Source organism: Candoia aspera, chromosome 1, assembly GCF_035149785.1.
Source record: "Candoia aspera isolate rCanAsp1 chromosome 1, rCanAsp1.hap2, whole genome shotgun sequence".
Classification (NCBI taxonomy): Eukaryota; Metazoa; Chordata; class Lepidosauria; order Squamata; family Boidae; genus Candoia; species Candoia aspera.
Genome location: NC_086153.1, coordinates 8,036,834 through 8,058,741, shown reverse-complemented (window position 1 = coordinate 8,058,741; position 21,908 = coordinate 8,036,834). Strand labels below are relative to the sequence as shown.

At 40.9% G+C, this 21,908-nt stretch overlaps 1 protein-coding gene across 5 annotated transcripts in view; it reads right to left on the bottom strand.

The window, feature by feature from the left end:
* Nucleotides 1–21,387, bottom strand: part of VEZF1 (vascular endothelial zinc finger 1) — a 28,036-nt gene extending 6,649 nt beyond the window's left edge. For 2 of the 5 annotated variants that reach the window (XM_063296829.1, XM_063296846.1), the window contains exons 1-6: nt 21,150–21,386; nt 8,063–8,781; nt 7,406–7,469; nt 3,947–4,130; nt 2,444–2,485; nt 447–584 (exon numbers count right to left, since the gene is read on the bottom strand). In XM_063296829.1, coding sequence (XP_063152899.1) covers nt 447–584; nt 2,444–2,485; nt 3,947–4,130; nt 7,406–7,469; nt 8,063–8,781; nt 21,150–21,182 — 1,180 coding nt within the window. In that variant the 5' untranslated portion in view covers nt 21,183–21,386. Of the gene's footprint in view, nt 1–446; nt 585–2,443; nt 2,486–3,946; nt 4,131–7,405; nt 7,470–8,062; nt 8,782–21,149 lie in introns of all 5 variants that reach the window. The other 3 variants (XM_063296838.1, XM_063296863.1, XM_063296855.1) reach the window with 2 other exon arrangements.
* Between the last annotated feature and the right edge of the window lie 521 nt (nt 21,388–21,908).

Genomic DNA, 21,908 nt, shown 5'->3' with positions numbered 1-21,908 from the left:
GCGTCCTCCAAGCTGTAGAGAATTTCCTCTGTGGAAGCCTGAAAACCAGTATTGTAAAGTAGTCCTATCTACATGAGACTGAAGCTCCAACAAGCAACATTAACTGACAGGCAAGGCTTTGAGTATTTGTTACGCCTAAAACTGATTAAGTAACAGAAAACTCAGATCCTCTCAGAAATTATGTCCCCAACTTGAAAATAGGACAAGAGCTCAAAATTTTGACACAAACAAGAAATGGGCAACCTGGTAAGCCACAACATCTCCTAGCCTGGCTTTCATAAAGCAATTGCTTGTGGCAATCAAGCACCGTCACCTGAGATTATCAAAGAGCACTCGCCCCTGCACATTTAGAGAGCATGAATTTACTCCATGTTTCTTGCCCACTATACCAGTCACATATACATATAAGAAATTAACTCCAACAGCCCGCGGCCCTGAATTTTTACCTTTCTTCCTTGCTTTAACAGCTTCTTCCCATAGTCTCAAGGTCTCTACTTGTTTTCCAGGCCAGTTTGTGACATGTTGTTGTTGTGGTTGCTGCTGCTGCTGCTGCTTCTGGTTGTTGCTCTCTTCATTCATACAAGCTGTTCCAGCCAAATTATTTTTGAATAAAGAAGCAGACATACACATAGGTAAAAATTACAATTTTCTCAGTCAGAAGGAAGCATGTGGCTGAAGTTATAAAGCATATTTTACAGACTCTAAACACAGTATTAATATTTCCTCAGATTTTCTCCATAATGAACAACAAAAAAATGAGTTTGTTGGTTTAGCACAAGAACAGCCCGAGTGGGGCTCTTTGCAAGCAAAAGAGGGAAGGCAACAGGAAAAAATTCCCACTAAAGTAACAATTAATAGCCAACTGCCCCAGTTCATAGGTTTAGTTATTGACAGAAAAACAGTAAGCAACAATCGATTCTGCTTTTGGATGCTTGTTTGCCAAGAGAATGACACTGTTAAGATACAATCCCAACTGAAGTTTCAACCAAATCTACCAAAGTTTAGAGTTTCTCATGACTGAAAGACCTGATAATTAAATGGAGCTATACAAAGTGTAACACAAGCTAGAATCTAACTAATCTTATTCATCTCAAGCTGTAAAAAGCAGGTATTTTTAATATTTCACTAGGTTCGCACTGAAGATGTTGCCTAGTCTGGCAAAGAAACGTCTGCAAGAAAACAACACGGCTCAGAGAGCACCAAGGGCTCCATAATATTTCACTATTGATAAGTATGTTGTGAAGAATTTCATTAGCACATTGACAGTACCAAATGGTGATTTAAAAAAATCACAGGACAGCTATGTGCAATGTGGTGGCTTTAGAGAATTTCTTCAAACATGTGTGATACAATATATTGATAAAGGGTTTCATGGCCAGCATCAATCCAGTGGTGATGAGGCTAAGAAGTGCACTACAGAACAGACCACTTTCACCTCTGAAGATGCCAGCCACAGTTGCTGGCGAAACGTCAAGAGACCAAATAATTAGAACCTGGCCTATTAGCCTGGAAGCTCATCACCACTGGATGTCTGATGCATTTTCAAACCTGAAAAACCTGTTCACTCAGCTTTTATTTAAACACACACAGAGACACACACAAAGGGTGGATAACTGTAGCTTAAGTTTACCAAGCACACACACACATTCCGGATCTCCTTAATCTTAGGTACAACAGAATCCAGTTTTCAATAATATAAGAAAGCTAAAGGTGCTTAGGTATGAATTATAATAATCCAGCATTCAATTACAGCAACCAGCAGGTTAGGATGCTCATTAGAAATTGGCCACTGGTCTATGCCATGCCTTCTACTATCTCTTATGTCACTTCAAAGAGGAATTCCTCCTGCAGAATGACCCAGGTAGTAAAGGAAAGCTGGAAGCACTCGTAACTTAATACTTCTTTTGAAAGGCAGAATGATTTTACCATCTGCTGGGACACCTCTCAGACTCAGTCACATAAGACCAACTGCATTTTCAAACAGATTTAAGAAGAGAAGGAAGACTGAATCACTGCCATGAAATCTGCTGCTGGTGTTCCTTGACAAATGTAGCTTAGCCCTTTCTACCCATTAAGAGTTTTAAGATGACTTCTATTGAGAGAGAGATTATTGCTTTCCTTCATGTAACTGTGCACTGGAGGCACAACATTTCTGTAATACAGATTTGCCAAAATGGAGCACATAACCCTAAGACAAACTGAGTGTGCACACAGAGGACAAGTGTGCAGTTGTTTCTTCCACAGTGATCACAGCTGTCGCTAAAACAAATGAATGGGAGGTAATAGGAAGCTTCTACCATGATGGCTAGTACAACATTTAATATCATTCAACAGGAAACGGAGTGCAAACCATCTTCGACGCAAGAACAAGTTATCAGTCTTGCAACAAGCATTTTCTGACCAACATGCTAAAACGTATCAAATTTAAACAATGGCTACTCACAAGCAGGAAGATGTAGATTTTCTTGCTTGAAAAACCCAAATTCTGCAATGTAAATGAAAAGTAAATGAAAAGGCTCTGTATAATTTATTCCACTGAGTCTGAGTAACAGATGTAAGTTATACTTTGGATATGGAGAACCTGAATGAAATTCCTGTCAGCCGTGAAACTCATCAAAAGAATTGTTTCAGCCTAACTTACCTTCCCTGGATTGTTGCAGGAACAGAATATATTCTGAACCAACCCAAGATCTGAAAAACTTAGAATAGGAAAGGCAGTACTGTGAAGGGCTATTCCAAAACCCTTCCCCACAAACTTTTGAGAAGTTACATAGATTCCCATGCCTTGATATTTAAATACAGTCGCATTTTTTTTTAGCATAAACTTATGTTATTTCGTGTATGTTTGGGCAACCACAGAAATAGGGCCTATAGAAAATTACTAGCCAAAAGGTGTCCATTTACACAGATACTTTAATCAAATGTGATCTGCATATGCATAAGAATGGGATGACAGAGCTGGCAGATAAGTCTTGTAGTACTTTAGCAACAGGTGGCAGATGCCTTTTGACATGTTCTATAACTGGAAAAATGCTAGCACACAAGAAGGAATATTCCATTGTAGGTGGCTTCCTGTACTACACTGGTACTTGCAGAACAGCAGAGCAGCCAACAAAAACACGGGTCTTTAGCTGCAGAGACTAGTCTGGTGCCTCATCTCTTTATTGTCTCATTCTACTGCAGGCATCAGCCCGATCTCATTGTAGCATACAGAGAAAACTAACATTCACAGAATTCTTGCCTACACACCTAAGCAAAGTCCTTACATGCCCCGGTGAACTAATTAATGGTTTACAAACATAGGCTAGAGTTCTGCAGATTTCGAAAAATGTAACCTTCATCTACTCTTAGAGGAACCCGTGGTAAATGCATCCATAGATCTTCCTATTTTATTTGCCCAAAGTAAGACCACATTTGAGCTTCTAATTTAGGAACTGAAGGAAATGGCAAACAGGCTTCAGAGAGGAACTGAAGTGAAGTGTTGGGCAGCCCTAGTCTCCAGTGATCTCCAAATCTTCACCAACTGAACTTTTTACAAATTTCCTGCTGTTTGGCATGACTGGGCATTTTTTTGCTGAAACAGCTGAAGATTTACCTTCAGTAATAACTGCATCAGGATGAATACTTGTTTTTCCAAGTACATGGAAGCAGCAATTCAAAGACTGCTGAAAGCAATGGGATTCCTCAGACAGACTTCAAAGGCTTTGGAGAGACCCTGCACCCAAAGTTTTAAACGTGGCAGTTTTCAGACTGCTTCTTTTAAGAGGGGGAAAAGTTTCCGAAAATCTCTCCGTCAACATCAGTTCCCATCCTCGCAGATCTGACTTATAAGATACCAGTCCTATCTTATATGACCTAAATCATTCAGGTTTTTTTAAATTTTAAACAATTGCATGTGCTACTTCAGAGGGCGCAATAAAGTCTTATTTAAAAAATAGCCACTTACTTTTATTGATGCCTTGTTTGCAGGTATTGCAATTGATGCTTTGGCTCTGCCCGTGAGTCTTTAAGTGGCTGGTAATATATGCTGCACTCAGAAGTTTACCACAGATATTACATGACACTTTTCCTTCATGGCGCACCATGTGAGTCCGCAGCCTGTCTTTGGTAGCAAAGGCAGCTGTGCAGGTCTACACAGAAAGAAAAAGGAGGCCTAAAGCAGAATACTAATTTACTGAACATTAACTTTAATATTTAACTGTAAATGCATGATAAATATCTTGAATGCCCCACAAGAAATCCCTACAGAGGAATGTAATGGGAGTCAGTTCAAAACCCTCCAGATGTGGGCAATTAATTCACCCCAATAAGCACATACAATGTATAATCAAACAAGTAGGGCTATTGCTCCCACAGTACATACAGCTTTTACAAACAATAAAGTAGTAAACCTAAGTTTGGACTGTAGTAGTATACAGGAAAGGTGTTTTGCTTATGTGTAGGGGAGCAGGAACAATCATGAATAAGTGCTCTTAATTGAACAAAGTTTTCTATCTGGAAGTACTGGATAATAACATTATGTGAAACTTACTGAATTAGAATAAATACAAAAATGCTTTAACTCCCTTACTACTACCACTACTACTACTAATAAATGTATAAGCTGCCTGATTCTCAGCAACTCTGGCTGGTTTATAAATTGTTAAAAACATTTAAAAACAAATAACAGTACAAGAAATGCAAAACAAAGAAGCAAAGATGGCAGAGGAAACAAACCTAGATGGGAACCAGGGAATAGGAGAAAAGGGGCGTCCGTTGTCCTCACCAAAGGCCTGGATAAAGAGCCATCAGCAATACTACTTAAAGTGCCCTGACTACCTTCAATGCACATACAGCCAGATAAAGTTAAATTGACCACACTAAGACACAGCAGTATATTTCTAGATGTTGGGATTAAATAAACCAGATATATTTGCTCCTCTTCCAAACCTCTTTCATACTGATGTACCTGCAATTCAGAATCTTTGTCTGTGCTGAGAACATGTAAGAGCTGAATTATTACTCAGGCAAAAAGGGAACCTTCATTTTTTAATGTAAAGACAACTACACTAACCAAGTTGACATAGAGTTTTTACAAATCCTAGGAACAGATCCAGGTAGTCTCTCATAATAATCTTCGCATCATGCTCCTGGACATGATTTTTTTCCATTATTCAGTTACATTTAGTTACATAAAAAGCCAAAAACAGAATGCAAGTCATGAATAGTCATTTCTTTTAAACCAAATTATTTAGTGGCCAAAATGAGTCATCAGGAACCAGCCTAGAAACACAATGATGAAGCTAACCGAAGTAGAACAGGGCAGTTGAAAAAAATCAACTTTGTAAATTATTAGCCTACATTAAAAAGCACTAGCTTGCTTAAAGATGTGCATGGTCTGGCATTTGAGGCAAAGTGATCAGCTGGACAAAGGGAAAATTACAAACCAACAGAGATAGACAATCTTTTGGTAGCCAGAGAACACTTTCTTTTTTAAGGGAGAGAAGCTGCAGTGGATCAGGTGATAAAGGTGAGCAGAGCTATGCTATACCCATGAGTAGGTCCTGGATTTATTCCGTTCCCTGAGGTTTTAGGAGTTTTAAATTTGTTGGTTGTTTTTTAGGGCTCACCCTAAATACTCCCTTGGGTATTTTCCCTTTCAAAACTGCCGGAAAGTACAATGCCAACTTGGGGCAATCGTGTGACTAATCCTCAGTGGTTGATGGGAGCTTCAAGGGCCACTGGTTGCCAACCCCTGTACAGTCATCTGAAAACAATTCTGGCCTCCAGTCAATATTTACGAGCCCATTTTTAGATCCTAGGTAAGGCTCCATAACTAAAACAGATTGTCAATATTAAGCCCAGAATTGTTTGGCTTGATGCCAAGAGTTACTGAATGGGTCTTATAGCAGTCACAATATGGTATCTGAAACGAATCATTAAAAGGCTTTATATTTTTCTAAAACTTCTGTTACTGTCGCCATTTCCATTTGTATTATATGTGGGTTTACATATTATTTTTGTGAGGGTTGTTTTTAAGTAGAGGCAATGTTCCTGATTGTTAGTTGCTCAGAGGCTTTGGGAATGGGCAGCATACAAGTAAAGAAAATAAAAGTAAATCCTTGTTCAGGTTTTCACTTGAACATGCATGGGCTTGAAACAGGGACTCAGAACGCTACACTACACATCCTTATATCCCACATGCTTGTCACAAGCATGAAGGGAAACTGTGCTCATCTTCTGTTGTGTAAAGCTAAGGCCCTTCTCCTGGTATTCCTCTGAATGAAGTCCAGCAGTGGTTGCAAGGAAGAAGGCAATCCTGCATGTGGCACAGGCTTACCATGTACCTTTAGAGTTCTATTTCTGGCACTACATCAAGACTATTTTTCACTTAAGATGTTATTGGTATTGGTTGGTTATTTGCAAATACTCCATATACTGTAATGCAACAACTGCAGATTTTATGTACTCTTTATTGTCTCATTTTACTTTGTGTGTTAATCATTATTGTACTTCAGCTTTCCCCAATCCGGTGCCTTTCAAAATGTGCTGATAATACAACTCATTATTATAAACAAAATACATGCATGCTGGATAGGATAAAAATAGTTCTGACATTATCACCTAGATTTTGCATTTCCAACAACAGGGATTCATCAATTACCTGCTTATTTCTTCTTCCTGATGCAGCCAAACTCCATCTCTGCTCTGACATAAGCCAATTTGCAAACCTCGGAGACACTTTCACTCCATTTTAGAATGGAACCTGCCAATTCTTAAAGATTTTCCTCCATCATTATTTTTGGGGATTTTAATAACTTACTAATGAAGAGTTCTTGGAAACCCTAAAGCTTGCAATTATTTTGTGAACCTTCAGTTGGCCTAGTAAGTAGCCGTCTAAGTTAGTTTTTTCTCATGGCCAACTTGGCTATTGTTTGGCTATTGTTGCTCAAGTATGGCTTCCTCTGCTCCCATAACCTTTTCAAACCTATTCCCAAGAATCCTTCTAACTCTTTCTGATTCCTGACTAATCCAGTTCATGGGGATAGTGCCCTGGCTGAGGCCTTTATTAACTTCCAATGTGTCTTTTAAAGGATAGCCTTCTGAACCAAGCTTCTCTACTGTAATTTCCTTAGCAGCAGCAGCATTTTGCCACTGCCTTCTTCCAGGATGTTTTTTTACTTTCCAGAGCAGCCTACAACTTTGGTATTTCCTGCTGATCTCCCATCCATACTAATCGGGTCCAATCCTCCTTACCTTGTAGAGATTAGCTAAGTGCTGTCCAAGGTTCGTAATAGGGCTAATGTAATACTTGGCTCTGAACCTTCCATTTCAAGCAGTCTTATGACGTCTAAGTTCAGATTCTACTAGAGTCCAGTTGGGTGTCTAATGAGCTAAACACTGCAAATCAATACAAAATCCTTACTTGGCATTTGAAGGGTCTCTCTGTGGAGTGAACATGTTTGACATGACAACTTAAGTGATCAGGTCTGTAGGAAAAAAAGAAAAGTAGAGACACAAGCAAGCAAATTGTTACACAAACACAGAATTGATCAATTATACAATCCAACATCCTGCACAAGAGGGAATTCTCAGATAGCACAAACCTATGGATCTCAACTTTTATGAGAATAACCTTGTTAGTATCACAAAGCTTCTGCAACACAAGTAAGTTTCCAGTGGTTTTTGTATACCTCCCCCGAAAAATCTAAATTGATAAAAATTCTCTTAAGGTCTATTAGCCATTTAAAACTGGAAATTATCCAAGCAAACTGGAGGCTCTATGATTCCACAATACTGCTACATTAATGCCTCGCATAGTAACACTTACAAAAGGTGCTAAAAAAAATACCTGCACCTTCACTACAGGCCCAAGGCAGGCTAAATTAATTTTGGATTTTAAACAAGCAGTTACTTCCCATCATTAGCAAAGGCTGGCTGTAGATTCAAACTTAAAGATACTTCTCCCAGTGTCCACTTCCCCACTCCCATCCCCCCACTTCTTACTTCCCTACCCCAATTCCTCCCACCCACCCACCCACCCACCGCGAACACGGAATGAAAATCCAATACTTGAGCTCGCCTGGGATTTTCTACATGGTACCTCGAAAAGCCTTTTCCACAAACACCACAGGTGTAAGGTTTGGTGATGCCACCCTCATGAGACCTCACGTGATAGGTCATGCGATCCTTCCTTTTGAAGCGCTGATTGCAAATTGGGCACTCAAAAGGCTTCTCATCCGAGTGGGACAGCTTATGTCTGTTTAGGTGATAGACATCCCGGAAGGCCTTGCCACACATCTCACAGGCATGGTTCTTTTTGACAGGCTTGCTGGGCTTCTTCACAGTCTGTGTCACTGGCATGGCTGTGGCACCGGCACTACTGCTTGGGTTGGTAGCGGAGGAAGACGTCGTGACTGTTGATAAGATGCCTGCAATGGTGGAAACCAGCGATGTCCGGCTGTTGTCCCCGGCAATGGTAGAGATTAGGGGCACCATTGTCGCAGGGGCTTTCTTTGGCCGTGACACCAGCTTTATCCCAGTATGGCAGGATTCGTGGCGCCGCAAATGGTAGCTGTCCCTGAAGGCCTTGCTGCAGTACGTGCATACAAAGGAGGTTTTCGGCTTCTCCTTTTTAATCCCAACAATGGCATCTTTTAGTGTTTCAGGTGGGGGTTGAGGTTTCTGTGTTATCGGCAGGGGTAATATGGGCTTCTGGTCAGGAGGTTCAACAGCCGAGCTCAGGAGAGGCAGCAAACTATTTTGCGCCGCTTGCTGCTGGTGATGTGATGCTTCATGTGCCTGAAACCAAACATTCACATTTTCAGAAATGAGGGATGCAACGTGCATTTGATCAGCAGGAAGAAACACAACTTAGCTGAGGCTACCAATGCAGATTCAACACATAACTCTGACTTTAAAAGAACGAAAGGCACTTAACTGCTAAAATCCTTGCATTCAAGTATTTACCATGCATATTACACTTTTAATAAATTAAAAAAAAAAAAAGAATTCTAACCACAAACCAAAACTGGTGAAAATAAACATTTGCAGATATATTGGCTCTCCACTCCATCCATCCATCCATCCAACATCTACACCACAATCAAACCATTCTTGGTAGCCTTCAGGCTATATAAACCAAAGTTAAAATATTCATGGTGAGGTTAAATCCAATCAAAACAATCATAATGATGATCACAATAACAAGATCAGCCACCATACAATAACATAAAGACACAAAAACAACAAGAAACAAAGGATAACGCAGAAAGCAGAAAGCAAGATGGCATCAGGTAGAGACTCAAGGAAAGGCCCTCCGAAACAACTCAGTTTTTAAGTTTCCAGAAACAAGGAGATGGCCAGCCTGGCCTCCTCTGGGAGGCTGTTCCAAAGCACCAGTGCTGTCACAGAGAAGGAGTGCCATCTAGTCTCAGCCCCACAAACCTCTTGGAAATGTGCGATTACAAAAAGTTCTTCCTAGCTTTCTGTTTGGAACTGATGTTATCCAGGTGCTAAGCCATAAACATTTTATAGGACAATACCAGCACTTTAAATTGTATCCAGAAACTAATCAGTAACCAATGCAGGACTCACAAAATCACTGCTATATGCTCCCAGCAGTGAGCACCAGTAAGCATGAGGGCCACTACATTCTGGACTAGTTGCAGTTTCCAGGTACTCTTTAAGGGCAGCCCCATGAAAAGTGCATTGTAGTAGCCAAGACGGGTGGTGATGAAGGTATAGTTATTGTAGCCAGGTCCCCTTGCCCAGGGACAGCTGCAATTGGGGCACCAGCTGTAGCTAGGCATAGGCTCCTCTGGCAATAGCTCCCCTTGATGAGTCAGGAGCCATGGGTCCAGGACCCCCAAACGGCAGACCTGTTCCAACACCGGCAGCAACAAAGAACCCCAATGGACAAACAGCAACTCCATCTTACTAGGGCTCAGCTTCAGCCTTTTCTCTCCCAACCCAAACCTTATAGCCTCCAGGCACCAGGAAAAGACATCAGCAGCATCTGCCTTATAGCTCAGGATAACAATGTATTGTTGATTATCACCAGGGTACTGATGATACCGCACCCTGAATTGCTGGATGATTTCACCAGAGAACTGTATAACTGGGGGAGAGAACTGACTCCTGCAGTACCCCGTATATTAGGGGCCACTGAGCTGATCTCTCATCCCCTTCCTTCCCAGACTGAAACCATCCACTGAGGAAGGAATGGAACCAATGCAAAACAATGCCTCCAACTCCCTACCTCCATAAGCAGTCCAGCAAGATGCCATGGTTGGCTGTATCGCCACAGAAAGAACCAGCAGGACCAGGAGGGACACATTTCCCTCATCCAGGTCCCAACGCAGCAGAAGGAACAGTAAACAGAAACAGTAGCCAGAAAAATCATCAAGCAACTCTTAAGTGCCACATTTTTTCAGAGCCCATCTGCTGAAAACCATATTCACATCTTCAAGCTCAGCTAGCGTACTTCCAGATTTCACAGCTGTTATGAATAGCACCATTTGTTTTAACAAATGAAACGCGTTCTTGTGCACAGCCAACCTTTAGTACAGCCAGCCAGCAGTTTGTGCACACCTTTTTATAGAATTATCTCCCTTGGGAGCTCCAGCAGAATCCAACCTTTTCTATTTTTAGGTAACAGGTGAATATAACTCTTCAGAAGGCTTTTCCCCCCACTGATTTAATGAAGACAATTTGCTGCATAGCCAACAGGACTACCTATGTACTGCGGTGAGTATTTCTGGAATAATTAGTGACATTTGCTAAAGGCTACGAACATCAAGATGTCCTTATGCTTCACGACTCCGACATTCAAGACTGTTAGAACTCCCTGTTGACCTGCATCAGGAGTAGGCCAGAGGTGCAAAGGTCCAAAAGGGAAAATTTCAGTGTCTTATTTCTTCTCACAAAATATTGAAGAAAGATAAATCATGTGCTAATATTTTCATTTTAAATTATGTATAAAATAGATAAAATGTGAACTATGTTTGGAAATATTTATACCAGAGAAAAAGATTAACATATGAAATGGTAAAGGAACTTGCCTCAAAGAGGCAAATCATGGATTTTCAGAAGTCCATAATAATTAAATAGAAACTGCTCATAGAGATAGTACTTCAGGTTCAGAAAATGAGACTGATTAGACAAAATCTGTATTCTGAATCTTGACTCCTGAGTTTTTTCTCATCTTCTGAAAATCTGTGCTTTCTGTATTCCTTGGGGATACAAAATATAGAGTACACAGCATTCTTTGTTTTACCACGTTTGGTGGTTTTTTCTGTTTTCAATGATAACTTTTTTGACTGTCTGCTTCTCCTTAACAAGCAAAAATGAGGTTATGTTGCCTAGAGTTCAGCAGCTGTAGTTTCATTTATAATTAAATCATTTTAAAGCAAGTTCAATCAATACATTTATAATATTTATGAATTTATATTTACATTTATAATTAATGTTTCAACGCCAAACATGAATTTATAAATAAATCAAGTTATGCATAAAAGTACTGCACATTTTTCAATTTCCCCCAAATATATTTTTCCCCACAAAACCCAGAACCTTTTCTTCTTCATCAAAATTTCAAGAGATATGTTTCTAAGGTAGGCAATCTTTGATCTGAGGGCAACATAACATTTTTGAGAAGGCTGAAGGTGGCAGATGGAGTGATAATAAACTGGACAAAACCTTGCCACATGTATAGGTAAAGACGAAGCTAGCATCTTTGGGTTTTTTCCCTAGGTATTAGAAAGTTAATTCCTTTAAAAAAAATTATAATAAACCTATTTTGAAGCTTACACTACAGTACGTGTGTGTTATCTGGTAAGAAACCACACCATCAATTTTCATAAATTGTGTTCAGAGGTGGCTCTGAGGGTCATGAAAAGCAACTTGGTCGTCATATACTGCCCAGGGATTTCAAAACTGCATATTCTGTCATATACGAACCAAGCATACACATCCCAGTACAGCTTTTCCTTTCTATTTAGCTGGAGATCATGAGTTGTGATAGAAATCTGTACCTTGTGGGGAAAGAAAAATAAAACATAGACATTTTTAGTAAGCTTATTCCATATCTACTACATACTGAACTTCTGACTGGGAAAATTTGAGAATTTCCAAGGTAAGTCAAATGTTTTCAGTAACACAGTCTGAAAACTATTAGACCAAATGCTTTCCTAAGTGAGAGCATTTATAAATTATACTCTTGGGCATTTAAGAATTAACAATTTTCACTTATAAACAAAACCACAGAGGAATCTCCCCTTAAATTCTTTTTCTATATAAAATTAAGAGCAATTCCTCAGCCCAAGAACCTAGTTGATACTACAGTTACATAATTTTACCCACAGTGATTTCCCCAATAAGCCACTTATTTTCTAAACATAGGCACTCATCACAAAGGGATGTGGTAAGGTGCTCATTACAGCAACCCATCTTTTGATTCCCTGAGGGGAACAATTCTTGAGGTAATGACTGGGTGTATGTCATGATATTCAACATATTACATGATCTCTATCTTAATGACAGACTATTTGGTTAACTACAAGTTACAAATATAATTATAAATACCCAGTTTACTTTATTGGATTGTAAATGCATAAGAAAGAATAGCACAATTAAAGGCTTCCCCCTCCATAGCAAAGCCATGAAAGAGCCTGGTTGTAACCACGGTTAGGTAAACAAGGAGCTAGTTGATTCAGTTCCTTGCAAATGGCTTATCTCTGCTGGAACTTAATCTACGGAATATGTATTTGAAGCTCACATCTTCAGAAACAATATAATGTAACAGAATGACTAAGGCATTCCGAGCAGTTGAAAACAGGTAAAATAAGAGGTATTCTTTTTGGTCAGCTACTGCTTGGGAGAAAAGTTTAGAAGGAAATTAGAGGTCACAATTCCAAAATAGTGATTTCTAAAACTATTCTGAGCTTTAAGTCTGGAGATCATATCACTATGCCTGGGAATAGACATAAACAAGTTACAGAGTGAGGTATATGGTTCAAGTAACTTATTTTATAGAGGGTCTTACCACCCAACAGATATAGCAGACAGACTGTCATTTGAATGTTTCTATTTCCATGTTAAAAGTGTAGAGTTCAAGCAGAGAGAATACAAAAAAGAGGGGCACTTTTCACAAAAGCATCGTTACTTTTAAATTTATATTCTCCTAAGCATAATCTGTATTTACAAGGACAATTCCCCTTCCCCACATGCCATATACCTCTGAAAAAAAAACTCATTAAATAGAACATTAAAGGGGAAAGCAATATAAACAGATTTGATCTCATAGGACAGGATAGAATCTACATGTTCTTAAAAAGTGCTTAGATTCAAATACAAAAGATGCTACAGAGCATGTGGGGGCACATACTTAGCTCCTGTCTGCAACTCCTTAAACCAAGCATTTATTTTCCCAGGAACTGCAACTGCAACCCCACAAAAACTCATAGCTTTTACAGAACTGCAGAGAGCTGCTTCATGAGCACTGTCGCTCCAAAGCACCTTTTTGCCTTAGAATTCAAAGTGCTGCACAACTGTTAAAGATGTCAGAGTGCAAGATGACTCTGAATAAACTGCACATGCTATGTCATTACTCAACAATGAACAGTTTATCTGCATCTTGATTTTCTTCTACATACTACAGTATCAGCATCAGATCCTATAGCCTTTCATTTCAAGTTTTTAGATATGCCAAATGAGACTGTTGGGTGAGGTATCATCAGCATGCTGATGATACCCAGTTATACATCTCAGCTCCTGGCAAACTAAGCAGTGCTGTGGACATCTTATCCCAGTGCCTGGAGGCTGTGAGGGTCTGGATGGAGAACAACAGGCTTCAACTGAACCCTAGCAAGACTGAATCACTTTGGGTTTGGAGGTCCTCCGATTCTAGGACTATGCCATATTTGGTGCTGGATGGGGTTATAAGGCCCCAGGCAGACCCAGTGCACAATCGGGGGGTCCTCCTGGACTCACGACTCCTGCTCGAAGAGCAGATGACAGTGGTTAGAAGGGCCTTTGCACAGCACAGCATCATGTTCTGCACCAATTACACCCATTCCTGGAGGTGGGGGAGCTCTGCTCACAGTTACTCATGCCCTAGTCACCTCTTGATTGGATTACTGTAACATGCTCTACATGGAGCTGTCCTTGAAGAGTATCTGGAAGCTTCAGCTGGTGCAAAATGCAGTGGCAAGGGCGGTTATGTGTGCTTCTAGAATAGCACATGTTACACCTCTGCTCCATGAGCTGCAGTGGTTGCCAGTTTCCTTCTAAGTCCAATTCAAGGTGCTGGTTTTGACTCTTCATGGCATGGAGCCATGTTATTTGAGGGACTGCCTCTCCCTGATTACATCTGCTTGTCCCATGAGTTCTGGCAAGAGAGGCATGCTGCGGTTCCTGTCTCTCAGGAAACTACACTTGGTGGGCCTGAGGAGGCGGGCCTTCTCTGCCGTGGCGCCCGCATTATGGAACATCCCCCCCCCCATCAAAGTGAGGTCAGATCCATCCCTCACTTTCCAGAACTCCCTCAAGACCTGGCTATGTCATCAGGCCTGGGGGTTGCAGGGGACCTGTGAGATCTTGAGGTGGCTCCATTGCCGATTGAATCTCTTTTTTTTTCTATATGGCTGTGTTTGACATGTTTATTGTTTTATACTTTCTTTTGCTATACACCACCCAGAGTCACTTCTTGTGAGATGGGCGGCCATATAAATTTGATAGACAGACAAATAAATAAAATGAACTGCTACCTAAAGAGCTGAATTAAGTTTGAACTATCAATACAATTGTTTTTATCAAATTCCCTTTATTATTTCATAAGTTCTTCCCTGTATTGCTTTCCTATACGTAGGCTTAAACAGAATTAGTCATAGGCAGGACTGTTCTTGTTCTGAATCAGAACCTAGTCACCCATTAGTGGGTGAAACAGACTGGCTTAAAGACACTGGACATACTTTAGTAGAAGAGTTCTTTTAAACCAACCACATTTTAGAAGAGCCATTCTTTGTATACTGCCACTAGCAACAACTACATAACATTCTCTTCTATACAGTCAATGTCTAAGGGCAACAATCATGTTATCAACAAAAAAGGTGTCAACAAAGATTTTCAGAAATGTTTGCAGCTAGAAATAGCTTACAGGTTTCCTTAATATTACAGTACTGTATGCTGAATGAAGAAAATGAGGCTACAGACTTGCTAATGCTCTCGCAAAGGCCTGTACAATATACACCCTCACAAGTTAGTTTTGAAACACTCCATTTCAAAAGCAGTTTATCATGCAACACAGAAGGCTTTTGTCTGACAAAAACTGATTGAATGCCGCACCCCCAGGCCGCTTAGAGTTCTTTGGATCCCAGCCCCAGTCTACAACATGCAACCCTCTCATGAGTTGCATTTCAACAGGATTTTTCCCACTTGAATAGTCTGATCTAAGTCAAATAGCCCACACTTTTTACGCAGGAAAAGACCAGCTGGTGATCCATAACATGATTTACTGGGCTTCCACAATCTATTACCTATACTAAATAAGACAGGAAATGGCCATTGAGTGATTATATTCTTCAGCTTTTCTGACTACTCTTCTGTCTTTGTCCACTACATTTGTGCATGAGAACAGAGATGTGGAAATGAGACAGCACTTCTAGGCAGTACCTGTGAGAGCTGAAAACAAGTTTATCTATGCAAAGTTATTTCCCTGTATTCCAATCTGAAAAACTGGAAGAATATGACCAGATGTTTTGAATGTGTCTGCTGCTGCTATATACAAGTTAATTTTAATTCCACCAAGACCAATATTTTAAAAATTAATCACTTACTGGAGATGGGAGATATGGCTGAAGCTGTTTTGTCCTTTAAGTACAAGGGAGCTTCTCAGGATAGGTACTGTGCTGAGCTCCCAATTCTATTCCTGCTGCACAGATCATTGTTGTCTAAGAAAAACATCAAGGTCTGCAAGCATAGTCTGCATTTCAAGCCAACATGCATATTTAATAGCATGAATGGCGAATGGGTGACCAGAGAATGACCCCAACATAAGATTCCACTTTCCATCAGGATTTTGCCTAAAGAATAGTAATGATTCTGCAACTAACTTTTTGAGTAATGAAACAAATACAGCCAAACACTTCTGAAAAGTCAACTAAGATAGACTTCATGCCTTTTTACTGTATGTTTCTATATGTACACACAAGATATTCATCCTAGAAACATTGTAAGCAGTCAACGTTTATTTTCATATAGATCCTTCTGCAAGTATTTTAATGCAGCACCAATATAATCTAACCAAAGTACTAGCCAGCAAACAGAGAATCACAAGCAGCAGATTTCTCCAATCCAGGAATCCTCCAGATGTGCACTGACTTCAGCTTCCAGAACTGCCCATCCAGCATAGCCACTGCTAATAATTCTGGAAGCTGAAGACCACACATCTGAAGGGCATCTGAAGAAAAGGAAAAGGTGAAGAAAATTTAAAGAATATAACGTGGCAGGCCAGAATCCATTCTACTTTCTTTCAGAGATACCCAGTGCTGATCAGTCCTGTCAGCAAAAATCCAGTTTTGTTTCTCCGTGCAAATGAAAAATAACCTGAGACACAATTCTAGCCCAAGTTCTCCAGCAGCTGATTCTTGACCTAAGATCATAGGATACATAGGGCAAGGTTCAAGCAGCCATAATTTGTAGGTGCTTTTAAGCTTTGCATGTTTGCCGTATACCATTACTAATGTCACAACTCATATTTATACCTTCAGTTATAAAAGTCACATGCACACTGACCCAATCCCAAGTTGATTGCTACCTATGTTGAGTCACAGTCATGGTGCCACCCTTTCACTCCAATGCATATGCTAAGAACTGGGTAAATTATTTTGCACATGAAACTGAAAACACAACAATAAAAATTAAGTAAAGTGGCTGCCATTCATGTACAATTCTATTGCCTGAGGTGACCACCTTATTTTGCCTAATGGTAGGCTGGCTTTATTTGGACAGCTCTCGCTTCCTAAAACTGGTAAGCTGTTAACATGTAACCAGTTCTACAAATCTTATTGTCCTTTATGTTAAGCCCTATATGGGGATCTTAAGAATTAACTTGTAAATAAGGGCAAACAACAACAAAAAGCATCTGACACGTTTAAAGTATTTTTCAATCATTAAGCATTTATATATTGTGTCCTGCCCACTCCTGCAATGCCAGACCAAGGGTCTAAATTAAAAAATATGGTTTATTTGGTATAACGTACAATTAAACAGTTCTTTGATTTCTATTCTATCACTGGGATATCTATAATAAAACAAAATCCCGTTTCATGACCCAGGGTGGAAAAATTTGACACTACAAACTTCTGTTGCTAGAGGCAAAGTTTTTTTGTACTGTAGCTTGATGTCAGAGTAGCTAATTAGCATCAGTGAGTCATACCTTGATTGAGCTATTAGATGCATGATCTCTTTCTTATTAACATGCAGCCTGCACTTTCTAGGCAACTTATAGACCGTTTTAAGACACACATTAGTTTTGATATAAGCCAGAAATATATTTCTTTAGATAACTACCAAAAACCATATTAAGGAGGCATAACAATTAATACAGTTTATGATTTTAAAGCCAAAGATCTGAAGATGACTTTTAAGAACTGATTCTAAAATTATTACCTATTTACTAAACGTGGAGAATGGGAAAAAAGTGCAAAATTTGTATATATTAATTCCAGCTTTCCAAAAGCAAAAATACAAAACAAGGATTGCCAATGTTTTCCAAAACAGAACTGTTGTAGCCTACAACAATTCAGGTGGTTATTGAAAAAAGATTCCACAAGGATACCGAGAGGAAGGAAATTACTTAACTCATGCAGTACAGATGATGCTTCAAGAAAGAGGTTAACGAAATTCAGAACTACCAAAATAATTACACTTTTAACTGAACTGTAGATATTTCATAACTGATATTTGTTAATGATAAAATATTTCATGCCTGCTACCTGTAGGTTAAGTCACATAAACTTTGTACGAGTTACCACAGGATCAAATGGATTTTGTTTTCAAGATCATGTTGTAAGCCTGTTTCCAGAGATTGGGCACCTAAGCTAATGACTCATCTTGTACTTGGAAGACTTTTGCTCTTAGAAAAGAAAGACTGCAGAGCATTCGCCTCAGATTTATTCCTTCAGTTCATGTTTTCAAACTGGAGTCATGCTTTGTATTTTAAAAAGAACAGAAGACTAAGCGCAAATGACGCAGACTCATAGTTTGTAGGGTATTATTTTACCTTCAGGAAAGAGGAGGAGAAGAGGTATTGTAATTAGTATACAGTTTCAAGCTAAAAAAGGAAAATGTATTATAACCTAGGTTCTCATCTGGCTTGTAGATCTAAAGACAAAGTAATCTGCCATGCAGCATTCCTTAGAGAAGACTGATGCTTCCAAATAACTCAAGTTGCAAGCTACGTACCATCATTTTTAGTACATTATTCTCTAGACTCCTTAATAGTTCTTAGCTTTTTAAAATAAAGATGTTGCAGACATCACTGCTTAACTGAAAACATGCTTTATCACTCAGTAAGCTCCAGATTTGATGAGAACAATCTCTGGAAATTTATCTTGGGCAAGTAATTTTTAAATCAGTCTTCAAGCAAGTAAATTGATTAGGAAGCTGAATATGTTTTCTCTCCAAACTACCCTACTCCTCATCTCCATCACTTCTGCCCCAATATTTATTTTAACTCAATTTGAGTAAACAGCTTCATTCCTCTGAATCATTAAAACAGACTATAATATAATCTATACATAAGGGGATGCTTGATCTATACTCCCTAAATTGACTGACTCTGAAACTTAATATCTGTTCTTAAGTTCAAGATGTAGGTATCAAGCAAACAATCACCTAAAATAATTTAAAATAGACATGTAACATTTCCCAGATTTCCAGCAAAAAGAAACAGGAAAACAAATGCCTTAATGTAGCAGATTAGCAGAGAGGAAAAATAGGTTAAAGGCTAAAGAGGATAATATAGGAGAGCAGAACAAAAGGCAACCGAGTAGATAAACTGTTTTTTAAAAGAAAGGATAAGAAGATACAATGAAGCATCTTGATACATGTTTACATAAAGAAGGGGAAAGGAAAACAGAAAGTAGTAAACACAGAACTCTAAGACACAAAGTGGTAAGAGATGATCTCTCTGTAACAGATTATGAGAATGAAGAAAAAAAAGGAAAATAGCAAAAATATAGATGGAATGGAAGACAATACTGTGGGGATTAAAAGGAAGTAACAGTGACAATGACATCCTAAGAGAAGCTGCAGATATAAAAGAGGGAAAAAAACTACAGAAGCAGTGAACATAACAGAAAAAAATTGGAGGACCAAGTTGTAAGCAGTGGAAGAGAGTCTAAATTTGTCATGCGTAGAGATAAGTAGTGCACTTCAAAAATGGAAGACAGCAGGAGGTAGCAAGGGAGACAAAGTAGAATACTGCATACAAAATAAAAGAACCCATCTTTTGCAAGAACAAAGATACTGAAAAGAAAAGAACATAGAACGAACAACCAAGAACATGATAAAAAAGTGACAATCAAGGGTAACATATGCAGAGGGCAGAAAAAGTAGCAGCCACAAATTAATTCCAGGGTGGCTGAGTCTAACACAGATCACCCCCAGATCACCTCATATGGCACCTTAAAGGCTAATGGGAGTGTCAAGGATAGGAATATTGGGGGGAGGGGGGGACTGCAATAAAAAATGAGGAAGCATGCAAAGTAAGCAGTAAAAGTAAGGAAAAGAAAAAAAGCAAGAGGGGGGGGGTGTTGCTTTAATATGAGGTAGCAGAAGCATCAGATAGCCAGAAAATAATTCAAAGCAAACATTACTAGAGACTGAAGTAAAATGTATAGAGAATCTCATGGAGTGTGTATGCAAGGGAGAGAGTCAAGACACCCAGAGAAACAAGGAAAGACAATGATAAAGCTGCCGAAGTACTGGAGGAGAGAGAAAATAAGCTGCTTGAGAATACAAGATGGAGAGAGACTGAAGCGAGTGAAGTGTGCACAGAATCCCATTTTGCAGTACATGGAGTAAGGAAAATAATTTTAGAATCTCAGTGAAACATTGGGAGGGAAGAAGAAAGCAGAGAGTAGATGTAGTAGCAGGGGAGTAATAGCATAATCTCACTACAATCTATTTGTTAAAATCTCCCTCCAAATGAATAGGAATAGGAGAAGAAATAAGGAATGCAGCATTTTTTTTGGTAAAGAGTAGGAAGAAAATCTCACAGAGTGGGAATTTGATGAAATAGCTCTAAAGAACTGGCGTGAGGGAGAAATAAAAAGAATGCAGCAGCCAGAAAAAATGGTGGGGGGTGGAGAGGATGGTGTACAGAGAAGTCCCATAAATAGATTAGTTACAATCTTTAAAAAAATTAAGGCACGGAGAGGAAAGGATTTTTTTTTCTTTTTAAAAATGCGACAAGGGCAGGAAACTCAGTTAAAAGCGAGAAGTATCCAAAATATACACCCCATAATCCCAACCACAATAAGAGCATTATCCTGAAAACAAAACAACACAAAAACGGGGAAATACTTTGGCGCGGGAATGGCCAACACTATTCGGAGCAAACCTGAAAAAGTAGAAAAATAAAACCACCCCACCCTCCGTCCCCAAGAACACGGCTTAACTCTCCCCCCTTTTCTTCTACCCCCCCGAAGAGGGGGAAAAAAACGGGGAAAGGAGGTCGCTCTTAGTTTTGCGCGCGTGCGAAGGTTGCGCGGGGGGGTCCTCCCGGTGGCGCTGAGGACGAAGGCAGCTATTTATGGGGGGGGCAGAGGGAGGGGGAAAAAAGAGGGAGAAAACGCGCTCCCGTCGGCCTCCCACGGCGCTGGCGAGCGCAACCAGATTCTCCTCCTCTTCCTCCTCCCGCTATTCCCCCCCCCCGTCTGCGCTGCGGGGGGGGGCGGCAGAGAAAAGAGAGGGCGCCCGCTGCTGACGGACCCGGCCGGCCGGATTCCTCCTCCGGCGAGGCGGCCTAGCGGGGAGGGGGCGCGCAGGCCGCCCGGGGGGGCTTGGTGTTGATGTTGTTCCAAAGGGCCGAAAATAAACCGAAAAATAAAATAAAATAAAATAAAATAAAATATTAAGCGGTCGGGCGTTACTCTCCCCCTCACCTGAAAAAGGAACGCGGTCCAATTGGCCTCCATGGCTTTGCGGCCGGGAGAAAGGCGGGGAGGGGGAAGAAGAGGAGGAGCCGTTCGCAGAAGGAGGGGGGTAAAAAATAAATGTCTTCTCGTCGCTCTATATAAATGGTTTCTCCTCAGGCCCGGCGGCCTAGTCCTGGCGGCGGCTCCTCGCCGCGCTCGCTCTTCCTTCCTGCCTGCCTGCCTGCCTGCCTGGCTCGCCCTGGGCCGCGCTCTCCCCCGCCCGCCCCCCTCCCCGCCTCCCTCCCCCGGGCCCCCAGCTACATGGAGCCGACAACAAAGCACAAGCGGCGGCTGCCTCTGCTGCTGCGGCGGCGGCGGCGAAGGAGGCGGAGGCGGCTCAACATGGCAGCGGCTCAGCGGCCGCGCTTCCGCTAACCCCCGGGCCGTACCATCGCCGCGAACGGGGGGGGGACAGAGGAGAGAATCGAGGAGAGCTGGGCCAGCCGAGCAGAGGAGGTGGAGAGGGCGCGCGCGCTCGCCCACCGTCTCCCTGCCTTCCTTCTGGCGCGAGGCGAGGGGTGCGCGAGCGCAGCGGCGGGCGGGGGGTCGCGCGGTGGGCGCCCCCGCCGAGAATGGGACGGCCCGTTCTCAAGCGGCTGAGGGGGATAAAAAAAAAAGGAGGGGAGAAAAAGCCGCGCTGGAGCCTCTTTTGAGCGCTGGGAAGATGGAGGAGAGGGTGAAGGCCGGGGCTGGTCCCTCAGGCCTCCCTCGTCCGTAGCTCGCTCT